The sequence below is a fragment of the Pimephales promelas genome, chromosome 21, assembly GCF_988280905.1.
Source record: "Pimephales promelas chromosome 21, fPimPro1.hap1.1, whole genome shotgun sequence".
Taxonomy (NCBI): domain Eukaryota; kingdom Metazoa; phylum Chordata; class Actinopteri; order Cypriniformes; family Leuciscidae; genus Pimephales; species Pimephales promelas.
Window position 1 is genome coordinate 20,965,678 of NC_142789.1, and position 23,166 is coordinate 20,988,843.

The window sequence follows — 23,166 nt, forward strand, 5'->3', positions numbered from 1 at the left end:
ATCACGAACTTTAGTACATTGTCTCGAGCTGTTTTGCTTGCAGTGAGTCAGGAGCTCGAAAAGAAGCGAAGTCGACCGAGAATTCAACATATAATAGCAAATTTTTTTACCACATTCAAGTCCAGTTATGCCATCTGACAGACCCTTCAAACAGAGACGGAGCTTTGGTAAGATGAGCTTTATTCTCGCTGTGTCAGCACATGCGTGTTTGTTTATCAGGTTTGTTTTCGTCACTAGCCTGCTAGCAGCTTTGTGACACAGTGTTTGCGATTTTTCTATAAAGCTTTAAATGATTATGAAACGATTTTAGAGACAGTTAGAGATTAATATAAGTTTAAACGACGGGTTTTAACCAAACCGACCGAGGTCAGTCGCTATCCAGAGGTAGCCTGACTCGAAGGCCTCCTGTTTAAAGAACAACAACAGCTTTAATCCACTGTAATTCAGATGATTTGTTAAAGATTTATATTGCTGCGTTGTGCCTTACCACATTTAAACTCCCATCTAGCTTTCAGGAAGATACAACTTTAAAAATAACATGTATTATTCAATTTTTTTTTTCATACTGATTACTAGTATGATTGTCTTTACAAGTGATATTAAATTAAAGAAGTAGCATATTTATGAATATAAATTGTGTTTAACAACAACATTAAAGAATGGATGGACATTACTCGTGTTGGTGAAATGATGCTGTAATTTGAGCTTTTTCTCATAGTCCAGACTGAGGACGGGGAGGGAGGGAGGAGCATAAAACCCTTGCATAATCTTCCTAAACATAACAAACAACATAGATCTGCTGTTTTAAACACATCTGTAAGTGCCAGGGTCAATATGTTCTGCGGACGCTCTCATATTTGTCCAGCTTTTGGGATTATGTAATTGACATGAATGACCCTGACATGGGATCAGTTAAAGGGATAGTTGACCCAAAAATGAAAATTCTGCCTTTAATCCCTCACCCTCTTGTCATTCCAAACCCGTAAGACTTTCGTTCATCTCCAGAACACAAATGAAGATCTGTTTGATGAAATCTGAGAACTTTAATTCTGTCCCTCCGTTGACAGCTACACAACTTTTTGAAGTGTCAAAGTGGTTATTGCGTAGCTGTCAATGGAGGGACTGGAATCGCATTCTGGTGTCACCATTGTCCTGTGCATTTAGTTACCAGCATCAAGTCCAAGCCTATTCATTTACACTCACAACGTAATATCAAATTTAGGATTTTAATCAACAGTACATTTTTTTTTAAACCTCCTTTTATTGCATATCTTGGAGTATTGCAATAAATATTGTTTTGTGAGTTCAGTCTCGTGATATGAATCAAATTGGGACATGAGGGTACTTTTACACCGTTAGTAACAACACATCAGAAATGATCAATTCCTACTAGTTTCCTGTGCAAAAGGAATGCTAATTTCCAGTTTCTGCTAAATTGGTTTTCCATAAGTAAATGCTACTTATTATTGTCCATTATCCATTATTAAATCTTAGTTTTATTCTTTTTGTTTTTCAGCTGATCGTTGCAAGGAAGTGCAGCAGATACGAGAGCAGCATCCCAATAAAATTCCAGTGAGAAACTCTTTCGTCTTTTGAATGTGTCATAAATGAATTAGGACTGAGTGAAGAAGAGCCTTATTGCTTTCAAGATATCACTTTTGCATTTCAATGTGAGATTTATTTTAAGATGCCAAGATTTATTACTCTACACTAGTGGTTTTAACTTATAAATGACTTATAAATGACTTATACATTTTTTTTTTTGGGGGGGTGGAAGAAAAAAAGGTTGAGAACCACTGTTCTAGACTTATTTCAAGAGTAGACTATGTCAAAACACTACATCAATCTTGTCTTGTTAATATTTTTCCTTACAGGTGATCATTGAGAGATATAAGGGGGAAAAGCAACTTCCTGTCTTGGACAAGACCAAGTTCCTTGTCCCTGACCATGTTAATATGAGTGAGCTGGTAAAGATAATCAGGTAAACATAATATCCAGAATCACTTGTTAAATTTTCTTTAAACCGGGTTGTTGAGTGTACATTCTTGCCTGACTGTGAGTTGGTATCACATACACTGAGAGTATTTTTGACCATGTACAAATCACTTTGAGCCATGAGTCCCGTGTATTTCAGCCTCATCCGGTTTGTTTACTCGTCTGGTGGGGTTTTAAAGCAGGGTGGGGGAGGAAAATGCAATGGTGTGCCAATTTTGAGTATCTGCTGTGCTCATCATCCACAGGGGACTTCTACGACCACGTTTAAACTGTTCAAACTTCAAAACATTGCACAACACCCACAATTATTTTCCTATATCCGTTGTGTTGTATTCTTTTTTAAAACAAGACCCTATTGAGCTAAACTTCCTCTAAAGATAAGCTTGCAGCTCAGTGTTGCCTTCCAGGTATTTTAACACAGGCTCAGTCAGATGATCAGACTAAGAACATTTTGTCAGACCCACGCTGCCGATCATACTTCATAATCCTTGGCTACGATGCATGAATGATTTATTTATAGTTCAGACTTGAAATAATGATTAAGTTATAAAGGGTTCCCCTGGAAAACCTGGATAATTGATGACAAACTTTCCAGTCATGGAAAATTAGAGAAAGTGTAAAATGTCCTAGAAAATCTTGTTGTTGTCCTGGATTTTTTTTTTTAATTTGGTTTTTATTGAGGCGAGAACAAAGAGTTTTTCGCTTGCAGAAAAACTATGTTAAAAGTTAGTTGCAGAAAGTACAATGTTCTGGAATGCTGAGTTTTTAGCATTTTAAATGATGATGTTTAGTCTTGTGTTGCCCCTTGCAGCAGTGAATGCAGCAAATGTTAAATGGTAAGCAGCTACCCAATTCAGTATCTTGCTAACTAATAATTTTAATGTGATTATAAGGTCAATTAGATATTAATTGTCCTCTGTATCAAGCTTCATTGATAATAACGGGAGTTTTCCCAAAAGTGCTAAACTCTGTGAGCTAGCGCTGCAGTGATTAAAAAAGGAACGCTCTTTGTTTGCTATCTGTATATAACCCATTCACAGTTTGAAAAAAGTTGTATTTTTTATGCTGCTATGTATATACACACTGCAAAGTTTTTGGGAATGACTAATTTATTTAAACGCGGGATTGAATCCAAAATTTTATTGATTGACATGGTGATAAACAGCATTGGATGGAACAAAAAATTCTGATGTCAAAATTTATGTGTGCATTAAGTGTAAATGCTCGTCCACACGAAGATGTGTTTAGGTGTATACGTAAAAACTTTATCTTATCAGTGTTTCGATACAAACAGAGTTTTGGGATTCTAAAACGCTGGATAAAAACAAAAAAGTAAGTAATTGGACACAGGACTAAGACTAAATAGTAATAAAAATTGCTGACAAAATGCATGACACTAACACTAGTAGAAAGGCAATCTGCATCTGCTAGACTACAAGGTAGTGGAGGGGTCTACAGTTAAATGCATGTTATACTACTTTAATTTAGAGTGTGTGCCACAGACTATTGAGAATATTGAGCTGAAGCTTGACTTTACAAAATTTTATTGCAAATCAAATCGCAATTGCAATATCTGTCAGAAAAAGTCCATAAGCTTCCATAATGTATGATTAAGAGCTCATATTAAAAAAAGATTTTATAGTTAAGTCATGGCTATAAACTGTACACCTTTTAAAAATTTAGAGAGCAATATATTACTTTAGGGTGTGATCCTTCTCTTTTTTTCCCGTCATTGTAAAATTAATATGTCCTGATGAAGACCTGGAAAATGATTGCTGAAAAAGACTGGGAACCCTGACATTTCTGCTGCTCTAGCATCACATTGTATGTGGCTACTAATGAAATGAAAAAAATACATGGATATGAATTCTATACATTTTCTGGGTTGAAGTCGTCATGAAACGGAAGTTACAATAGTCTTTTCTTCCCCAATGTGACGTTTATCCGAGTGATACGGTTTCTCGAACAAGAAAAAAAAAAATAGAAAATTGGATGGATTGCTGTGATCTCATGTGAGTGACAGGTTGTCCCGCCCTCGTGCCAGTAAACACGTCATTGTTGCAAGAGGGAGGGGGAAGGCAAGTCATTTTGATGATAGATTACAAGGGCTCATAATAAAATAAAAAATACTGTTAATTTAATAAATAAATGCCTCAGTATCACATGAAAAAACAAACAAACTAAGAATTATGTACATTTTGAATTCATGGTGATTTTAAGCAGAATTTTGTGGTAAAATATTGATCAAACCTCAATATTGATCAAACTTTTCAACTCAATCAAGTTTATTATTATTACTTTTTAACCTTGAGTATCACTGAGAAGTTAAAAGCTGTTTAAATCAAGTTATATCAAGTTAAATCAAATCATTATATACTAAAATCATGGTATCAATGCTTACACCTTGTGGTTATACTATTGAAGCATTGAGCATTTTAATGTTTACATATTGGCCCAATTCACTATCTTTTTATTTTTGTGGTAATCAATAGTATGCCACAAATGCTGTGGATTGAGCTTAATTTAGCTTAGTTTATCTTAACCAAACCCAGACTTGAATGTGCCCTAAATTATTACATGATTAACTAAATGTATTTGTCCATGTACATTTCTGAAATGCACTTTCTGTAAAGCTGCTTTGAAACAATATGTATTGTGAAAAGCGCTATACAAATACATTTGAATTGAATTGTGCATGTTTTTGTCATTATAATCAGTTATCAAAACGACTCTCTTTTACAGGCGTAGACTGCAGCTCAACCCCACCCAGGCCTTTTTCCTTCTTGTCAATCAGCACAGCATGGTCAGTGTGTCCACCCCTATTTCTGAGATCTACGAACGAGAGCGAGATGAAGATGGCTTCCTCTACATGGTTTACGCCTCCCAAGAGACCTTTGGTTGCTAAGCATGCGTCTTGACCTTTGAGGGAGGAACAGCAGAGGAAAGGAGAGACACAAACAGGAAGCATCCTAATGTACCCGTTCTTTCTCTCTCTCCATCATCACTGCTCCTCCCTTGCTGGTATGAAACAAAATAAAACCGTTGATTCTAGTCTATGACACTACAGTGCAAAACACAGCGTTACTGTAAACACTATTCTGACCCAATTTCAAACTTGGTTGTTTTCCTTTATTAGCTCAGCGTAGGTATTACACTGTTTATACTTTGTATTTGGCCCTAGTAGTTTTTTTTTCCCTTGAGTTTTATTACTTTTAGGCCGTTATGTCCAATAATTAGTAACACATGTTGCTGTAAATAGGTGAGAGTGTGTTTTTTTTTAATTTGTTTTAGGATTAATTTGCTTTTGCTTTTTGTTTGCTCGTAGTAATCGTCTGTAGTAGTTACCAGACCTTAGTGGTGCTGGTGTAAGGTTGTAAAATCTTACTTCAGAATTAAGTGCTAATTTAAACCAAGTGATTAATCAAGATGCAGCGTAGTTCTCATCAAATTTACTGTCAGACCCATTCTGTGGTTCTCAAATCAAAACTGTTAGGAGACCAATGGCTCCAAACTGGTGTAATTATAGTTATTTAAATTATCAGAGGGTTTCTGAAGCCTTTGAGTCTGTTTATTTCTGGGCTCCTGTGTAAAAAATAACTCCTCATTCACTCATTGTAGAATAAAGGTATCGAAGTCAAAAGCCACATTGATCTGTACTGTACACATGTGAGCCTGAAGAACATCTTTTGGCATACAGTATTCTGCAGTCAGCCTCACATAATCTTTAGAATAAAATGCTTTTTTTGCACAATTAAAACATCAGAGAGGACAACTTATTAGAAGTTCAACAATTATAGCACACAATTATATTCTCCTTTATACTTTTTTTTCCCCTCCTGTCACCATACGAGCTGTATGCCTTCTGTTAAATCTCAGATGAAGGGATTGTGATGCCCTACATTGCATGTTTTTTTCAAACTTTTTTTTATTGATTTATGCTATAGATTTGTTAATTATTTCAGCTTTATTTAAAGCTAAAAAACTTTTTAGATGTTTTGAAACCAAAAAAAAAAAAACTGAAATATGTATATGTATGTTTGAATTGTTTGAAAAACAAGTGCGTGTATAAATCATTGTACGAAATGATTGTGATGTGTTATGTTTTTAATTTCTTGACCATATATGCACTGATGATATATTGTCTAGTACCTTATGTGAAACTCATGAAGTTTATCTATAAAAAAAAAAAAATCAGGATATTTCCTTCAGTACACATTTGACAAACCTTCACTGGAGCTTAACAAAAAAGCATCACATATTTGTTTGATGGGAGAGAGTGTCTGTGCCCATCATACAAATATGTGATGCTTTTTTGTTGTACGTCCCCTTGGAATTGTAAGGTTCTATCTGGGTTCTGAGCAGTTTTGAGATATTGAGCTTCAAAGTTTTTGCATTACATATAGGAAAATGTATATGGGGAACAAGTTTCATTCAAACATGAAAATAACAGGGACCCTAAATGTATTCTAAACATACAATATCAAAATCCTCTCAAATTTGTAAATGGGGATTTTTGGAATGGGTCAAATGCAGATAGAACCTTCTAATTCTAAAAAAAAACAACAAAAAAAAAACACTTCGCTTAGAATTATAAGGTTCTATCTGCCAAAACATTATTTGAACATTAAATTAAAAAAAAAAAATGTTGTAACAATGTCTCAACATGTTAGAAAGTAAAATTTTATCCTTTCTCTGACATTTATTTAATATTTTTTAGCACTTCCATGTATTTAGGACATTTCAAATTAAGCAAGGTAGGTCTACATATTTTCCCCAGTGCATAATCTTTTGATACCAATTTGGTGGGTAATTAAACACATTATTGCAGAAATTATACTTTAATCTTTCTTTTGCTTAGACAGAAAGCAGCCACTGTAATACATCCGAGCAGGACTTTATTCCAGCTAAAGTGGGCCAGGTAAAATGGCTTTCTCTCTAGACCTCAATATGGCTGAAATTACATGCAAACGTTTATTGTTGTAATTAAGACCCCATTAATTAAATTGGTAAATGTTTGACCTATAAGCCTTAATATGGTAAACTGGTTAAGCCTAAATATGGCCATTTTAAGACTTTAAAACTGCAAGAAAATCGACATGCTTCAGCAAATTAATTCATAAAGTTTAATAATCATTGAAAAATTATTCACTGACTATATAATTGTCACAGTCTTTGTCTGCACCATTCTGTCTTAGTCATCTTCACTACACTTCCCAGCATCCTCTTGTCTCCACACCTGAACTCACTCCCTCAATCATCCACCTGTTCATCGTCCTGATCATCTGTGTCACCTATCGTCACCTTGTTAGTGTTCATTTTGTATCTGTATTTAGTTCTCTCTGTTTCAGTCTGTGCTTGTCGGTTCTTGATTGTTTCATGGATATGAAACATACAGTGAGCTATATATTCTGTTTCATGCAAATCATGGATAAAAATCTTCCTTAAAGAGCAACAAAACTGCTCAGAAGTGCTAAAGTTTCTGTATTTTGAAACGATGAATAATGCAAATGATAGTTCACCCAATTCTGTTGTCATTTATTCACCCTCATGTTGTTCCAAACCTGTATGAATTTCATTCAACCGTTGATGGACCCCATTGACTTCCATAGAATTGTTTTTCCCATATTATGGACGACGTCAATGGGGTCAATCAACTGTCTGGTTACCCATATTTATCAAAATATCTTCTATTGCAACATTTGCTATTATGAGCATTACATTTACATTTATTCATTTAGCTGACACTTTTATCCAAAGCGACTTACGATTGCTATATATGTCAGAGGTCGCACGCCTCTGGAGCAACTAGGGGTTAAGTGTCTTGCTCAGGGACACATTGGTGTCTCACAGTGGATTCGAACCCGGGTCTCTCACACCAAAGGCAGCCTTTACCTGAGTGGTTTTTAACTAGGTGTTCCTGTACCTGTGTTATCACATTATACATGAAGCTGTAATGAACACCATTGTATAATGTGCATGTATTTTAAAATAATACTGACCAAGATTATATGAAATTGCAAAAGGAAAATCTAGAAAAAGTAGCTTAAAATCACATGATAGTGTTTCATGTTTCATTATAAATGATAACGAGCTAAACGTTTTACAAAACTATACACAGAAATATAAACACATGAAGAAAAATACATAGCTAATTTTGGTCCCATTTTCCAACACGGCCAGGTAAAAGTCCTTTCGGAAGAGTCTGTAGCACCCTGTGGCCATCAGGTGGCAGTAATGTCTAGAAGGAGATGAGCAGAGAGTTGGTGAGAGACTGCTGACTCTCTGCTCTCTGTATTGTCTCGCCATTAGAGAGGATCTCACACGCAGCCAGTTCATGACAGAGAGCGTTCAGCACCTCCAAGATATGTGCTTTCCCTGCAAATCAGTTATAGAGAAGCTAAGCTTTAGATCTGTGTGCGGCTAATATGCTAGAAATAGAATCTTTCAAATAAATATATCTACACTCTAAAAAATGCTGGGTTGTTTCAACCCGAATTTGGGTCAAATATGGACAAACCCAAATGATGGGTTAAAAATGTAATTTAAAATTTTAACACCCGGCTGAAACAACCCAGCATTTTTTATAGTTTATTCTAATAACACACACACATACATATAATAGTTTTAGTTTAAGGTTTAGTTAACATCAAAAATAATCAATGTCACTAACTTTTTATGCTTTACATTTCTTGAAATCCCAAAACTTATTTCTGTCTAAAAAAAAAAAAAAAAAAGAATCCCCTATTTTTAAAGTGGTTGCAGACCTTTGTAGGACACTGTATATCTAGTGCTCCTGCCACATTTTTTATTGCATACCAGGCCTGGTAAACAGTAAAGGTTTTATAAGAGCAAAGCTGGCAAGTTAAAAGTTATTGTGTCTCTTACCATGCTGAGGATCACTGCAAGACTCCAATGTGCTGAGTAAAATCTTTCCTAAAGATCTTCTTGAGACATTCTACAATAAAAAAAAAAATTAAATAAAAAATACATCATATTAAAGTATTAAAAAAGGCAATTAAATGGCAAAATATTCGACCACACATAATTGAATGTTTCATAATAATAATATAATTCATGATTATTGCAACAAAAAAAGGAGAATATTACAGATGAACATTTTATTATTTATAATTTTAATATTTATATACATACTTTTAGGGGTTTGTTCAAATGCCACACCAGCAAAACACCAATAACAATTATTTAATTTACTGGTAATGCATTTATAAAATTGTAAAATACACTGTAAAAAGCGATCAATTGACTGAACCTATAAAAAAAAGTGAAGAAACTCTTTAACTTTAACATTTTTAAGTAATAAACTTAAATAAAGTTGTGTGAACTTGACAATTCGATAAAAACTTAATTTTTTCATTTATGTATGACGTTTATTTACTTCAGAATTTTAAGGCAATGTGTTTCCTCACTTTTTTACGTTAAGTCAACTGATCACTTTTTACACAGATCACAGAAACTGAAAATATTAATTGCACCTTATATAGCCCCGCCCCTTTTCAGCGCTGGGCTCGTTGTCTTTTGTCTTCCGGTCTGTATAATCACAGCGATCTTGCCTATTTATGACTGAACGGCTCGTTTTAAAATCATCCCGGTCGACTGATATTTGATAATCTGCTTTAAACATTTCAATCCTCATGATAACTTTTGTTAACTTTACATTAAGCAAATCCACTTCAAAAGCTAATTACTCATGGACAGCAATGCCATAGACATATACAGAAAGACAATATTCTAAAGATGGCGCATAAGGTCTATATGAGAACAAAAATGAAAGCATGATAATCAAATGTCTGTGTTGCTGACATCCTAAATATTATTTTTGAATCAATGCTGGATTAACACCCATCTATTGGGCTGATGAGTCTGACTCTGCAGTCCCTCCAGATTTACTCCCTAGAGATTCCTTTTGACTGACCAGCTCTCGCAGCTGCTGCAGAAGCTGTAGCACATCCATCAGTTTCTCCTCCACCAGAGACAAACGCACCCGCTCCGTCTCCAGCATCTGCAGCTCCAGGTGTAGCAGCTCGGTCTCCTCGGCCTTCTGTTGTAGCTCCTGGACCAGGGCGTCCCGCATCTGCAGACACACGACTTACCGTTGACCTTGCGCATATTTAAACACTAATGCTCCCAAAACACAAAGAATTTCAGGTTAGGAGAATCTCTGCCAGATGTGCCGATAGCCCATAATTCAGCCGAGACACATAATTTCTCAGACAGAAATAGTTCAGATATGCTTGTTTTTGGCCTGTCTGACCATATGTCAAAAATCCACATCTGCCTGCGTTCGCGTTAATGCTCGCCCCAAACTGGTTAAGCCCAGAATGTGCCTGGATATTTTTCCACGAATATGTGTGGGGCCTTTTTAAAAACACTAGCAACCTAGTTCACGTCTGGTGCATCGCAGCCGACGTCTGTCTTAACAGCTCGGTGTACGTGTAATTGTGTAAGGCCTGGAGGTTTATTTGTGTGGTCATCTCAGGAAGGGACAGCGATTGGCTGCTCACATTGACACACACGGCTGGTTGCTTGGGTGGGAGTGTAAGAGCTGAGGCTTTTCTTTGAAGCCCGTCGTTCTCTTAACAACTGCTCGGTGGGCAAGTGCCTTGTAATCTAATTTTACACTCCTGCACCCGAAAGTGAAACAGAACAGAAAGTCCTGGTTGGGTGACGTAAGCCGTTTAGAAGACCAGCAGCCAAAGCGTATTTGGATTAACTTAAACATTTAAAATCTCTGATACGTATTTTAACTGCTGGATTCATATGTGCGTTTAATTGGCGGTCAATGTTAATCTGCTCTTCGGATGTCCGTGTCATCCCCGACTCACATTATTAGTATCTGTGGTAAGACTAAATGAATCCAAATATTTAGTAAATAGTCTTTTTTGCTGAATCAAAATTTTAATTAAAGGTGCAGTAAGCAATTTATGACAATTGTTGTTGAACACTGTTGATATTTGATACAACCCAAACAAACACACCCCTCCCTTCATTGCTCCGCCCCCAAAAACACAAACTCGCATTGCAAGAGTGGATGTCTCTTTATGATAGCTGAAGCGAAGCAAAATAAAGATGACAAATGATGTTCTATAGGTTTGAAATTACTAAAAAGTGAGGAAATGATGAGAGAAATGTCCTTTTCTTGGGTGATCTCTATCCATTTATGTTTTAAATATATCAAGTTATCTGAAAAGCTGAAGAAAATCATCTTTTGAATGTGGCACGGTCATACCTGGTCTGTGTCCATCTCCACCCTCCTGGCCTGACTCTCCTTCAGTTCTAGTTGTTTGTTGAGTCGCGTGACCCTCTCCAGCAGCTCCAACACGGCCGTCTGACTCTCCTCTGTGCGCGAGTCGCCGAAATGAGACAACAGCTTCTTCACTGCTTTCTCATCACACCTGAGAGCACACAAAACAATTGAAAAACAAATATTTTGACGCAAAAAAACGAAACGCCTTTTCTTACTATTATTATTTTTTTTGCGAATTTCCCCACCACTTTTTGCCAGGGTCGATATTGCCACAGAATGAAAAATATAAAAGGTAATTGTAAATTTTTATCTCACAATTCTGACTTTTTTTTCTCACAATTGCGAGATTACATCTCGCAATTCTGACTTTATTTCTCAGAATTGCGACATATGAAGTCAGAATTGCGTGATATAAAGTCGCAATTGCATGTCATATGTCAGAATTGCGAGATATAAAGTCAGAATTGCGAGATATAAAGTCAGAATTGCATGTTATGAAGTCGCAATTGCATGTTATAAAGTCAGAATTACGAGGTATAAAGTAAGAATTGTGAGATATAAAGTTGCAATTGCATGTTATAAAGTCAGAAATGCATGAAATGAAGTCAGAATTGTGAGATATAAAGTTAGTCTTTTTTCCCCTTAGAATTGGCCTGATAACTCGCAATTTTGAGTTTATATCTCACAATTCTGAGAAACGATGTCAGAATTTCGACATATAAAGTCGCAATTATGTGTTATAAAGTCAGAATTGTGAGATAAAAAGTCGCAATTCTGTCTTTTTTCTCAGAATTGCGACTTTATATCTCACAATTCTGACTTTATAACACACAATTGTGACTTTATATCACGCAATTTTGAGAAAAAAAAGTCGCAATTATTTATTTATTTAGTTTTATTCAGTGGCGGAAACAAGCTTCCATAGCCACTGGACCATTCAAGCACATACACAAAGTCAAATTAGATATATCTAATATCTATTTCTTCACTTGAAAATTCTTGGCATCACGACATAGATCTCATTAGACGACAAATTAATGTACTATTTAAATAGATTGCTGGACATCGGTAATGTATAGCCAACATCTGATTTATGATTTAAGGGGGGGGGGGGGGGGGGGTCACAGCCCTCGAATGCCCCACCATAGCGCCGGCCCTGATCTCATTTGAGTGAATCAAATAATTGTAAACAGCAGTAAAAGGGCACTTGTGAACCCATTGTGTGATATAGGGAAGGGAAGTGTACCTGTCTCCACAGCAGGACAGTCTGGTGAGGATTCGCTTCACCTCGTCTACTTGTCTCTGCTGCTCTCCGGTCCATCTCTCTTCCTCTTCATCAGACGCCGCCTGACCCTCCACTGAACGGAAAAGCTGCTCCTCCACTATATAAACATGCATGAAATATCTCATTACACTTGAATCAAGGTGTCAAAAGATTTTTTTATTTTTTGTTGGTGTAATCTAAAAATAGGCTACATAACCTTTTTACTTGAATAAAACCAGTTCATTTAGATGTTACCATATGAAGGTATACACTTCTATTCAAAGGTTTGGGGCTGGTACTTGGTATAGATTATATAGAATACAGTAAAAAACAATAATTTTGTGAAATATTATTCCAATTGATTACAACTGTCTTTTATTGTGATACATTTTAAAATGTAATGTATTTATGTGATGTCAAAGCTGAAGTTTTTAGTATCATTACTCCAGTCTTCGGTGTCACATGATCATTCAGTAATCATTCTAATATGCTGCTTTTGTGCAAAGGAAGCATTTCTTCTTATTATCAATATTGAAAAGAGCATTGTTTTGTCCTGTTTATAAACATACATCTGCAATAATGCACTTTATAATAATGCCAAATAACTAATTTAATTGAAAATACAAGTATCAACTATTTCCAAATTGCACATCAACAGAGCCTCAAAAAGGGTTGAGTAATGTCAATATTTGTCTTACTGGTGTCAGGCAGAGTCTCTGCACGTCCCGTCGGTGAGTGTCGATCCTGCTCTGTGTCTAGACAACAGCGTTGCGCAGGCCGACTGGCCCCATTATGCCGTCTGTCCGCTTTACCGATGAATGCAACGGATGTTTTAGACACTTCAGATCTGTAAAGTATAAATAACCATTAGAGATCAGATCGGGTTGTTCTAGGTTCAGGACAATATAGCAATGTACAGTAATACTAGCAAACAAATGGCTCAGGCTTGAACTTAAATGGCAGCAATTAGCCTTGTTAATAGTTTGATGATATAGCACTAAACATAATTTCCACATCTTTCTATTCAACAAAGAAACCAGGTCAAATTGATCAATAAATTTTTTTTTATCACTTTCACTGGCTCTTAAGAGGAGTTGTGAGCAGTGAAGGGGGTTGTGGGTAACTGTAGCCAGGCATGGTGACATTACATCAAAGTGAAAAGAAAGATTATGAAAACTATATATAACTAGAACCTAACATAACACAGTATGCATTATGATGAATGTTTAACACACGTCCGACAGAACGCATATCAGAAGATTTTAAAATCAACATATTTTGAGCATTTTTTTCTTTTGTCAGACAGCTATAAGTGAAAGCAATAGATTATGTTTCAGTCATTTCAACACGACCGTTTTTCGGAGCTTTGCGACAGTAGAAATGCAATATGGGGCTTTCATGAATCAAAGAATAAATGTTTCCAGATGACAATGTCTTGCCTGCAGAAAAAGAAAAAAACCTAAAAGGCTGCAGAAATCCGTTTGCTCCAGCATGAATCCCAGAGAGAGAAAAAAGGGAAAAGAATTTCAAGCCGGGTGCACTCATGCATATATCCTGCTGCCATGAGGAACCCTTCAGTGCAGAGCGGCCATAAATATAGCCCGTACAGAATCATCCCTCGGTACACTATGCTTTCGCACAGTTTAGGGTCAATATTTGGAATCCACATTGTCAGATGAGGAGGTGAAGGGTGTTTGAAAAGGGGGGTGGGTCGGTTAAAGTTGGGTTTCTCTGATGACCTACAGCTGCTGAAGGAGAGTACCAGAGAGACCCTAAACAGGCCTGTCAGGGTTGCTATAGGAACCCATTGACATAAGTATGGTATTATGGTCTAGGCACGATGACAAACAGATTGCACATGCACAGTGTAACTAACTGAGGTTATATGACAAGGATGTTGATGTTTGTGTTGGAATAACGTGTCCCATAATGAAAGAAGATGCACTTTCCAAGAAAAGGTTACACATTTTGTATTTTTAAAACCTGTAAATACATTTTGTGGGACTAAATTCATTATAAACAGATTTACCCTCCAGCAGGCATGCAATAAAAGTGACATTAAGGACTTTTACATTGTTTCAATTGTGCTGTTCTTTTGAACTTTCTATTAATAAGAGTTGTATTAATAAGAAGTTTCTATTATTAAGAGAAAAATAAGCAGAACTGTTTGACACTGCTATTAATAATATTAAAAAAATGAAGAAGCAGCAAATCATCATATTAGAATGATTTCTGAAGGATCATGTGACACTGAAGACTGGAGCAATGATGCTGAAAATGAACAGAAAACCGCATTTTAAAATATATTACAATAGAAAAATGCGTTGATATCACAATATTACTGTAATTACAAAACCTCTTTTTACTGTATTTTTTATCAAGCTGTGCGTAAGTTCTTTCAAAAACATTAAAAAATATTACTGACCCCATATTTTTGAACATATTTGTACATGTACATGATTGAAACATGAACTACAGGGAATATTCAAACTAAAACTATATGTATTTTTATTTAGAATATTGTCATTTATTGATTTATTTTAACGACAGTTTTTGAAGTGCCAAAAAAGATAACTGTGTTTCTGAAAAGCCAGGACATTATTGTATGCCACATCTGCTCAATGTTAATATTAGTCTTGTAGAAGCGATTAGAATTGTGTATACGACTAATACTGCTGACAGGATCTGTTTTCTGTCAAAGTCTTTGTGACTGAGAATAACAAATGGAGATGAGCTACTGAAAAAACTCAGTAACCCAACGACGTCTGTAGAAATGGATGTGAGAGCACACACTGAGAGGAGAGCAGTTAAAGCAGCTCTCTAGACACCTGAATCCACTCCAGACTCTTGGAAGAGTCTCAATATTAGATCCAGCCATCTTGGCCCCTTCAAACACAGACTGTGAAACAAGTCAGAAACAGAACGGTTGCATAAGACGTTATGAAAATGCAATCAAAATGGAAATTCAAGGGTGGAGAAAAGTACTTTCTTCTTAACAGAAACAACTGCAGAGGCACCACTTAATAATTGGAGAACATTTTATGTTTTTTTTTTAATCAATATGTTCTAAGATAATATGTTTATACCTATATTAATGCTAATACTTGTATTCATCAAGGATTCCTGAAAAAAAAATGTTTCATGATTTCAACAAACACATAAAGCAGCAAAAAAAAAAAAAAAAATAAAGAAAGAAAAATTTAAAAAATAATCAAAAATCGACATAAATTCAGTAAAATCACAAATCAAAAAAAATTCAGTAAATTCTGGGCACTATTTACTAATTTCTTACCTCGTTTTAGTTAAATTGTGATTAGGAATTAATAATTTGTTCCCACGACTTATTCATTTGTTCCCTAATTTTAGTAAATTGTGGCCATGTTGTACTAATTTGTTCCCTTGTTTTGATTTAACTAAAACAAGGGAACGGATTAGTAAAACATGCTGACGTATAAGTACGTTTCGTGGGATATATATATAATATATTGATAATATATATATATATATATATGAAGAGTTCAGATGCAAGTGCCATTTGAAATTTTCTTCTAGAATGATCATTTTTATCAAGCTTGTATATTTCAAGTTCAGTGATTTCACTTAAATGGCAATGATAATTACCTATTAATTGTTATTTAAGTGAAATTACAGAACTTAAATATACAAGTTTGATAAAAATCATCATTAAAGAAGAAAATTTCAAATGGCATTTAGAGGCTTTTGCATCTGAACTCTTCATATATATATATACAGTATATATATATATATATATATATATATATATATATATGTGGGCTCCATATAGAATGATTCTGTGACTTATAATATTTCACAATATTACTGATTTTACTGTATTTTTATACTGACCCCAAACTTTCAAACTGTAGTGTATATTAAAGTACCATCTTACAATTTTATACTGTACTATGGTAGAGCCAAAGTGCTTTTTGTAAAGGATAATGAAATGGAAGGTGTAAAGTCAAGCTATAAAGGAAATTAGACAAGTTTAGACAAATTAGACAAGACAGCGCAGCTCAACATGTCATGATGAGTATCAACTACAACATGAGCGTGTGCGCCACAACCTCAAGGCTACAGCTCTGACAAAATAAGAGCAATTTAATACGCAGTATAGAATATCATGCACAGATTCTGAAATGCTGAAACATGCTGGTTTTATTTCATAGCGCTCACAGAAAGAGAGAACAGAGCATATGTCTGGATAAGACAAACACAAAGCCCAAATTTGCCTGAACCTCCATCTGGCATCCTTTAGCTCTCCCAGTCGTTAATTCCATCCCTGCTGTCTTCCAAACATTCATCTTACACAAAGCAAACGTATTATTTAGCGAACACTGACAGAAGAAAGACACAGGAAAGAATCTGCATTTGTGAGAGGACGGGCTGAAATTCTATCACGTTTCTTTGCGCTGCATGAATGTAAACTCAAAGCAGAAGGTTTTATGCTCAATATTTATCGGAAAATAAAGAGAAACTAAAGAGTCTTGATTTTCTATCAGTGGAGAAGTGGAGGTGAATTGGACATTTCCGGAACCGTCTGCACTGGCTGTTCTGAATCACTTATATGAGCTGCCTGAGGCACTGATAAAAGACTGCAGAGAACTTTACAAGTCGCATAGTGAACAACAAACCTTTCTTCTTTGAGACACACAGGCTAACATACTACCTGTACGTGTTTAAAGAGGAAAAAGACACCATTTACTCATCATACTTTCAGAATTGAGGTCTAGCAAGCTTTCTTACTCTTTTAAATAAGAACATTTAGGGCAAGTTACAAAACCAAAACAGATGCAAGACAGAACTGTGGCAAAGCCTGTCTCTCATTAGTGTGTGTATCACTTTTGGCTGCCCGTCTCATCTCTTGTCTTGAACATTTCTCTATTTTGGTGGTCAACCTAACAATAGGTTTCTATCTTGAGACTATATTTACACTGGACCGGAGTGATATACTAACATGGGGCGAGCCCAGCTGTTTGTGGTTTAGACGTGCACTTCCTGTGTTTATTACGGCAGGATCTGAACTTACAGACCCCCTCTTGGACCCAGTTTACTTGAGAAGTATTTCAATGGAATGAAGATTTTGAAGGATGAGACGATCGTATGGTAAACAACCACATAAATAACTAGATTAGGTCTGCCCGGATGTTGCGAAGTCCTCGATAAAGCAATCGATTTATCTTAAAACTATGAAACAGATGTCCACAATTAAGAGTATAGGCTCATGGTAACTCGATACCTGGTTAAGTAAGACTACAGAGGCTGAGTCAAACTGGCAGACATGGAACATGTGTGGATGCACAGACGCCGTTAATCTTGGAAATCACCTGATCTTGCTGGGGGTGCTGTCTGGAACCGTCTGGAGATTCCAAACGGATCCAGGCCATAATTAATTGAGTCAGGAAACTTTGTTATTACGAAAGCAGTCCCAGTAAACACAGCTTTGAAGGCGGTTTGCTAAGTGTTTACGCGTCTTAACAAGTCATAAACATAAAATGGACACATTGAAGAAAAATCCAAATGGATTTAAACGATTCCATTTAAGAAAAGTGTTCGCAAACAGTGCTGTCCATTACTCATTGGAAATTTCATGAAAAAAAGATAAAATTTCGTATCAATCAACATTACACATTTTAGGTAATATTGATTAGGGTATTTTTGACCAAACTTCTTTATTACATTGATTTGCATATATAAAATAGTACCATATTAATATAAAATGAAAAGAAAATTGTATTCAGAAAATACATGATCAATTAGGTTTGGCTGACAGGAATCCCTGCATCACATGCAAATACAAAATGATGTGGATTTGTGCATTTCAATGTGTTTGAAAGACAAAAGCCTTCCAAAGACAAAGTAAGATATTGCTGATTTCTGTAAACCCAGTAGTCAAATGCAGTGTGTCCTCTCAATTTTCAGTATAATTACATCCACTTGACGAGTGTCTGGTCTGTGTGTGTGCAATTCCACAAATCTAGAAGACTTTGCAAATGTACTGTTTAAGCCTTTTTTAGAAAGGAGAATTCATAAATTGAATGAATAATTTACTGCCAATGTGTGAGTTATATGTAATCCCGCAATGCTGCAAAAAGTAACTGTAGCCTTATTAGGAATATTTTAAAAAGTATTCTAATCTAATTACAAGTACTATGGATTTAATACAACCTAATTAGAAGTAAATTTTTGGAATCTGATTATATAATCAAGATCACTTATATTCAATTATTTCCCAGCACTGTTCACAAAGAAGCAGGCGGAGAAAAAGCATACATTTTCGAGAACATTTCTCCCCCAACATAGCAAGGTGGGCAGTTTATTAGTGCTGAGGTCTGCAGAGCAAGAGTATCAGCTGGCTGAGTGTGGGAGGAGAAAGGGAAATGTTCGTAGCTGGGTTTGAAAATGAAAAAAAGAAAAGAAAAAGAAAAGTCAAGGTCTTGGGAGTTTTTCATTCTCAAAGTGCTTGGAAAACACTGGACCAAAAAACCCTGCCATATAAAGACCTCCTAAAGACAACATTTTTATGAGGCCTCATTTTGTTGACATTTCTTTACCTTCTTCAGTCATAATACAGGGAATTTTCAAAGGACTGTTCATTCCATCTGTCCAGTCCCCTGTTATTATGTGTTGAGGTACAACAGGTTACCCCGGACACATTTTACACGAGTCGGCCGCACCGCAGCTGAAATAATAGTTCTCCGACGGCCTTATGTTTAACGTGTCAGTCTCTGTGATGTCAGCAGAGCTCAAAAAACAGCTCAGACCTGATAATAAATGCAATGGGTTTCACCTGGTATGAATAGAGGGAAATAAAGCACGTCTGAAAGCAGAGCGATAAATAGAGTAAGATGGTGGAAATTCATTCCCACTGAACAAACAGCCGAGTGTTTGCCTCTTCCTCCAGATGGCGGTTCTTGTCCCCCCTCTGCTCTTTTTGTTCCTCTCGCACGTCTGTCTCTTTTGTCCTGAGATCTGCGGCACTCTTGGGGTCTAGGCTGAGGGCTTTAGTCCATCTTGGATTCTGAGGGGGAGACAAAACGCCTCCAGGCAGGACGCACACACGGATGGTGTGTTTTTCATGGTAATGAACTGAACAGATCAGGTCTGTTCCCACCACCTCCCCCATGAGACCTGGCCTCTATCTAAACCTCTTCCTCTTTCTTTATTAGGGCCAAGAGGGCTTCAGGAAACCTTATGCAATGACTGTGAGATATACACTTGGACCTTCTCTCATTCTGGGTGACTCCAAAGTGTCTAATATGACCGGAAATGGCTCATAAAAAAGTAAATCTTCAGGGGCCACGTAAAGTATCACTTTCAGTTGTACTACCATTCAAATGTTGGGGGTCAGTTAGAAATCAATACAATTTTTAAAAATAAATTAATACTCTTATTCAGCAAGGATGCATTCAATTGGTCAAAAATAATAAAGAGATTATAATGCAACATATTTCTATTTCATCAAAAATCATGTTTTATAAAAACAATAAAAATATATTAAACAGCAACTGTTTTCAACCCTAATAATAATAACAAATTTGACTTTAAAGTAAAACAAAATGTAAAAAAAAACAAACAAAACAAATTATATTGTTTTGTGCGGAATTTGGAGGAAATTGTACAATAACTCAGATGCTTTGTTCGGGTCCCAGGTTGTGTAATCATACATCTTAAAGAAAGAAATTTGATATTAAAGGTACAGTCCGCAGTTTTTCGTCTTTGTCGCCCTCTTTGTTCGAAATCTGCAATTGCAGTGATTCACGGAATTATCAACTTTACGTGAGTTGTCCTTCAACACCCTCGACATGGCACAGTGCGGATGAACACAATGTTTGAGGAGACTGTGAGGCTGTCAGTCACCGCGCCGGTGTGGATACTGGCATTCAGAATCACAGATTATTCAACGCTATCTCACGACCAATTCGTACAATTTTGCACGAGTGATTAAAAAGTGTCTAATTCATACGACCTTACTCATACGAATTTGTACGATTTGTCTAAACCCATGTGATGGGTAGGTTTAGGGGTGGGGTCAGGGGTAGGTCATTCGTACGAATTCATACGAATTGGCCAACTCGTAAAATATGTATGATTAAGCAAAAATCTTACTAATTTGTACGAGTGAGGTCGTACGGATTGTTACGAATTAGCCACCTCGTAAAATTCGTACGAATTGCCGTGAGATCGGGTTGGATCATTCTTTTTGGAAGTATGACCAACATAATAGTTTTCACCGGAAAATATCATCTGAACAAGTAAGAAACATCCACTTTTGCTCTGGTTCTGACATTGTAGTAAATCGCGTTGATTAAATCTAACAAGCGCTTTTCATATCATGCAAAACCGTGCAAAAAAGGCTATAAATCTCCACCTCCAACATCCTCACACTCTTAGCCTACTAGCCGAGACTCTTCTTTATATGTACAGATGTGACGTAATGACGCAAAGACAAGCTCGAATCTCCCGTGGAAATCCACCAGTACCAATGGAGTTAAATACATTATTACAAGCTTTGAATCGAGCTAAGGCAAGCGGATAGTTTTGAACACTGGCTGGTTATGTATTTTCTCAAAAATTTATTTTGGATCCTTTTTAACCTAAAAAGGCTACAGGCTACAGCTTTAAATAGTAAATATAGAAATGCAACATTTCCAAGACCATTACTACTCTGAGAAAAGAGAAAATTAGTTTAATAGACATCGCTTTCATGTGAATAAAGAGTCTAATATCGCTGATTATTGTCGTGCCAGATGGGGAGGTTAAAGCGGCAGGTGGGGGAACTGAAGTGAGCAATTAAAATGTGTGATTATTACAAGAACTGCATTAAGGTCTGAACAGAAAGGACATGAAAAATAGCCAGCGGACACACCTCTCTCCAGATAAAAGGCATTGCTCTCAGTGTGAATGGGTCAGTCCATGACCCGCGGAGCATGACCGGTATCCTCTTCGCCCACTGGCAGCTGCATCAAAAGCTATTCTCCAGTGTTTTTGTTTACAGAGAGCTGTGTCCATTGGATGCACTCTAGAGACCCTTTCTGCTTTCAGCACTTGCCCATGGGGCTTTCTGGCCTCAAAGAAAAAAAACCCTGCTCTGATCTGCCACATAGCAGCCAGAGCGCTCTGCACGTGTCTACGTCCCCTCCACCCCCCTAGAAATGAGCTGTTGAAACACGAGACTTATGACTGCTACAATTACTTTCACTTTCAACTTTTTAAGGAACAGGTAATCTATGCTAGTTTGTTAATAGTCTTTTGGCATCCTTACAATGAATTCATTAATTCATTTAAACACTTTGAATCGTTTTCAAATAATCTATAAATAAATAATGAAAGTTGCTTTGTCAGTGTACTAACTGATAGTGATCCTAACAGAAAGCTGCTACTTGCTAGACTTTGTGAACATCTTTTTGGTACTAGATAAGAAGATGCACAGTGAATAACTTTTATATATTGTAAATATGTACAAGAGGTTTTTAACAAGGTTTAAGAACAACATTTCAATAACCAAAAATGATATATTACAATTACTTATCTAATCATATTTGTGGATAATTGTATAAACACTATAATTCAGAAATGATGGGTTGGTAATATATATATATATATATATATATATATATATATATATATATATATATATATATATATATATATATATATATATTTATTCGATTTTTTTATTCGATTTTTTTTTTAGACATTTATTAGATAAAAAATACACTAAAAAACAGAAATATTATTACAATTAAAAATAACTGTTTTCTATTTGAATATATTATAAAATGTAATTTATTTTTTGATGGCGAAGCTGTATTTTCAGCATCATTACTCCAGTCGTCAGTGTTACATGATCCTTCAGAAATCATTTATGCTGATATATCCTATTATTATCAATATTTAAAGCAGTTGAGGTGCATATTTTTGTGAAAATCGGGCAATTTTTTTGATGAATAGAATTTATTTGACCAGTTTTGATCATTTTGCACGGTTTTGCTTAATAAAAAGTTTTAATTTCCATTAAAAAGATTTTTCTAACCCCAGACGTCAAGCATTAACTGGTGGTGGTGGGGGTTGGTGTTCAATTCATAAATATTTAATATGTTTAAGTGAAATCACCCAAAATATACCCTTTGACTCTATTACCAAAGAGTGTGAGAGAGAGGAGAAGACAATCTTTTCCGTATTAGATTCAGATTTAAAACGTCATCTGGCCACACTGCAGTCCACCAAAAGGCACTATGTCTGACAAAATGACTTTGAATAACTGCATTCATTGCAGTGTGCAGACTGTAAACATGGCTTTGGGATGTGAGGTCTGTTAGTGGTTATGGCTGAATATTAAAACAGCGGCACAGCCCAAGGAATTATTTACACCCAAACTAATAGACTACAAAGAAAGAATAACACATGGATCCGGCAGTTTTTAACATTTAACATAAAAACAAACAGGAACTTACTTTTAAACATTCGTTAGCATGCCAAGATCTCTAAACTTAGTGTGGTTGGTAGGAATTGTTGCTAGGATATAGACAGGGAGTGTTCATCCATTATTCTGTAGAGCGGGGAAACTGTTTGAAGATAGATGGGAACTTTCAATCTGTTTAGGTCCGGCCTTGCCGGGTTG

General features: G+C 35.9%; 2 protein-coding genes across 3 annotated transcripts in view; one reads left to right on the forward strand and one right to left on the reverse strand.

The window, feature by feature from the left end:
- map1lc3a (microtubule-associated protein 1 light chain 3 alpha) lies at positions 1-6,082 on the forward strand. Its single transcript, XM_039674094.2, has 4 exons — positions 1-167; positions 1,517-1,572; positions 1,875-1,981; positions 4,738-6,082. The coding sequence occupies exons 1-4, from the start codon at positions 128-130 to the stop codon at positions 4,898-4,900; spliced, it is 366 nt and encodes a 121-aa protein (XP_039530028.1). The 5' UTR covers positions 1-127; the 3' UTR covers positions 4,901-6,082.
- efcc1 (EF-hand and coiled-coil domain containing 1) overlaps positions 5,688-23,166 on the reverse strand; it is a 22,410-nt gene continuing 4,931 nt past the window's right edge. Inside the window, exons 3-8 of one of the 2 annotated variants that reach the window (XM_039674267.2) lie at positions 13,223-13,371; positions 12,507-12,642; positions 11,243-11,408; positions 9,998-10,087; positions 8,881-8,950; positions 5,688-8,370 (exon numbers count right to left, since the gene is read on the reverse strand). In XM_039674267.2, the coding sequence (XP_039530201.2) occupies positions 8,234-8,370; positions 8,881-8,950; positions 9,998-10,087; positions 11,243-11,408; positions 12,507-12,642; positions 13,223-13,371 (748 nt within the window). In that variant the 3' untranslated portion in view covers positions 5,688-8,233. Of the gene's footprint in view, positions 8,371-8,880; positions 8,951-9,928; positions 10,088-11,242; positions 11,409-12,506; positions 12,643-13,222; positions 13,372-23,166 lie in introns of both variants that reach the window. The other variant, XM_039674266.2, reaches the window with a different exon arrangement.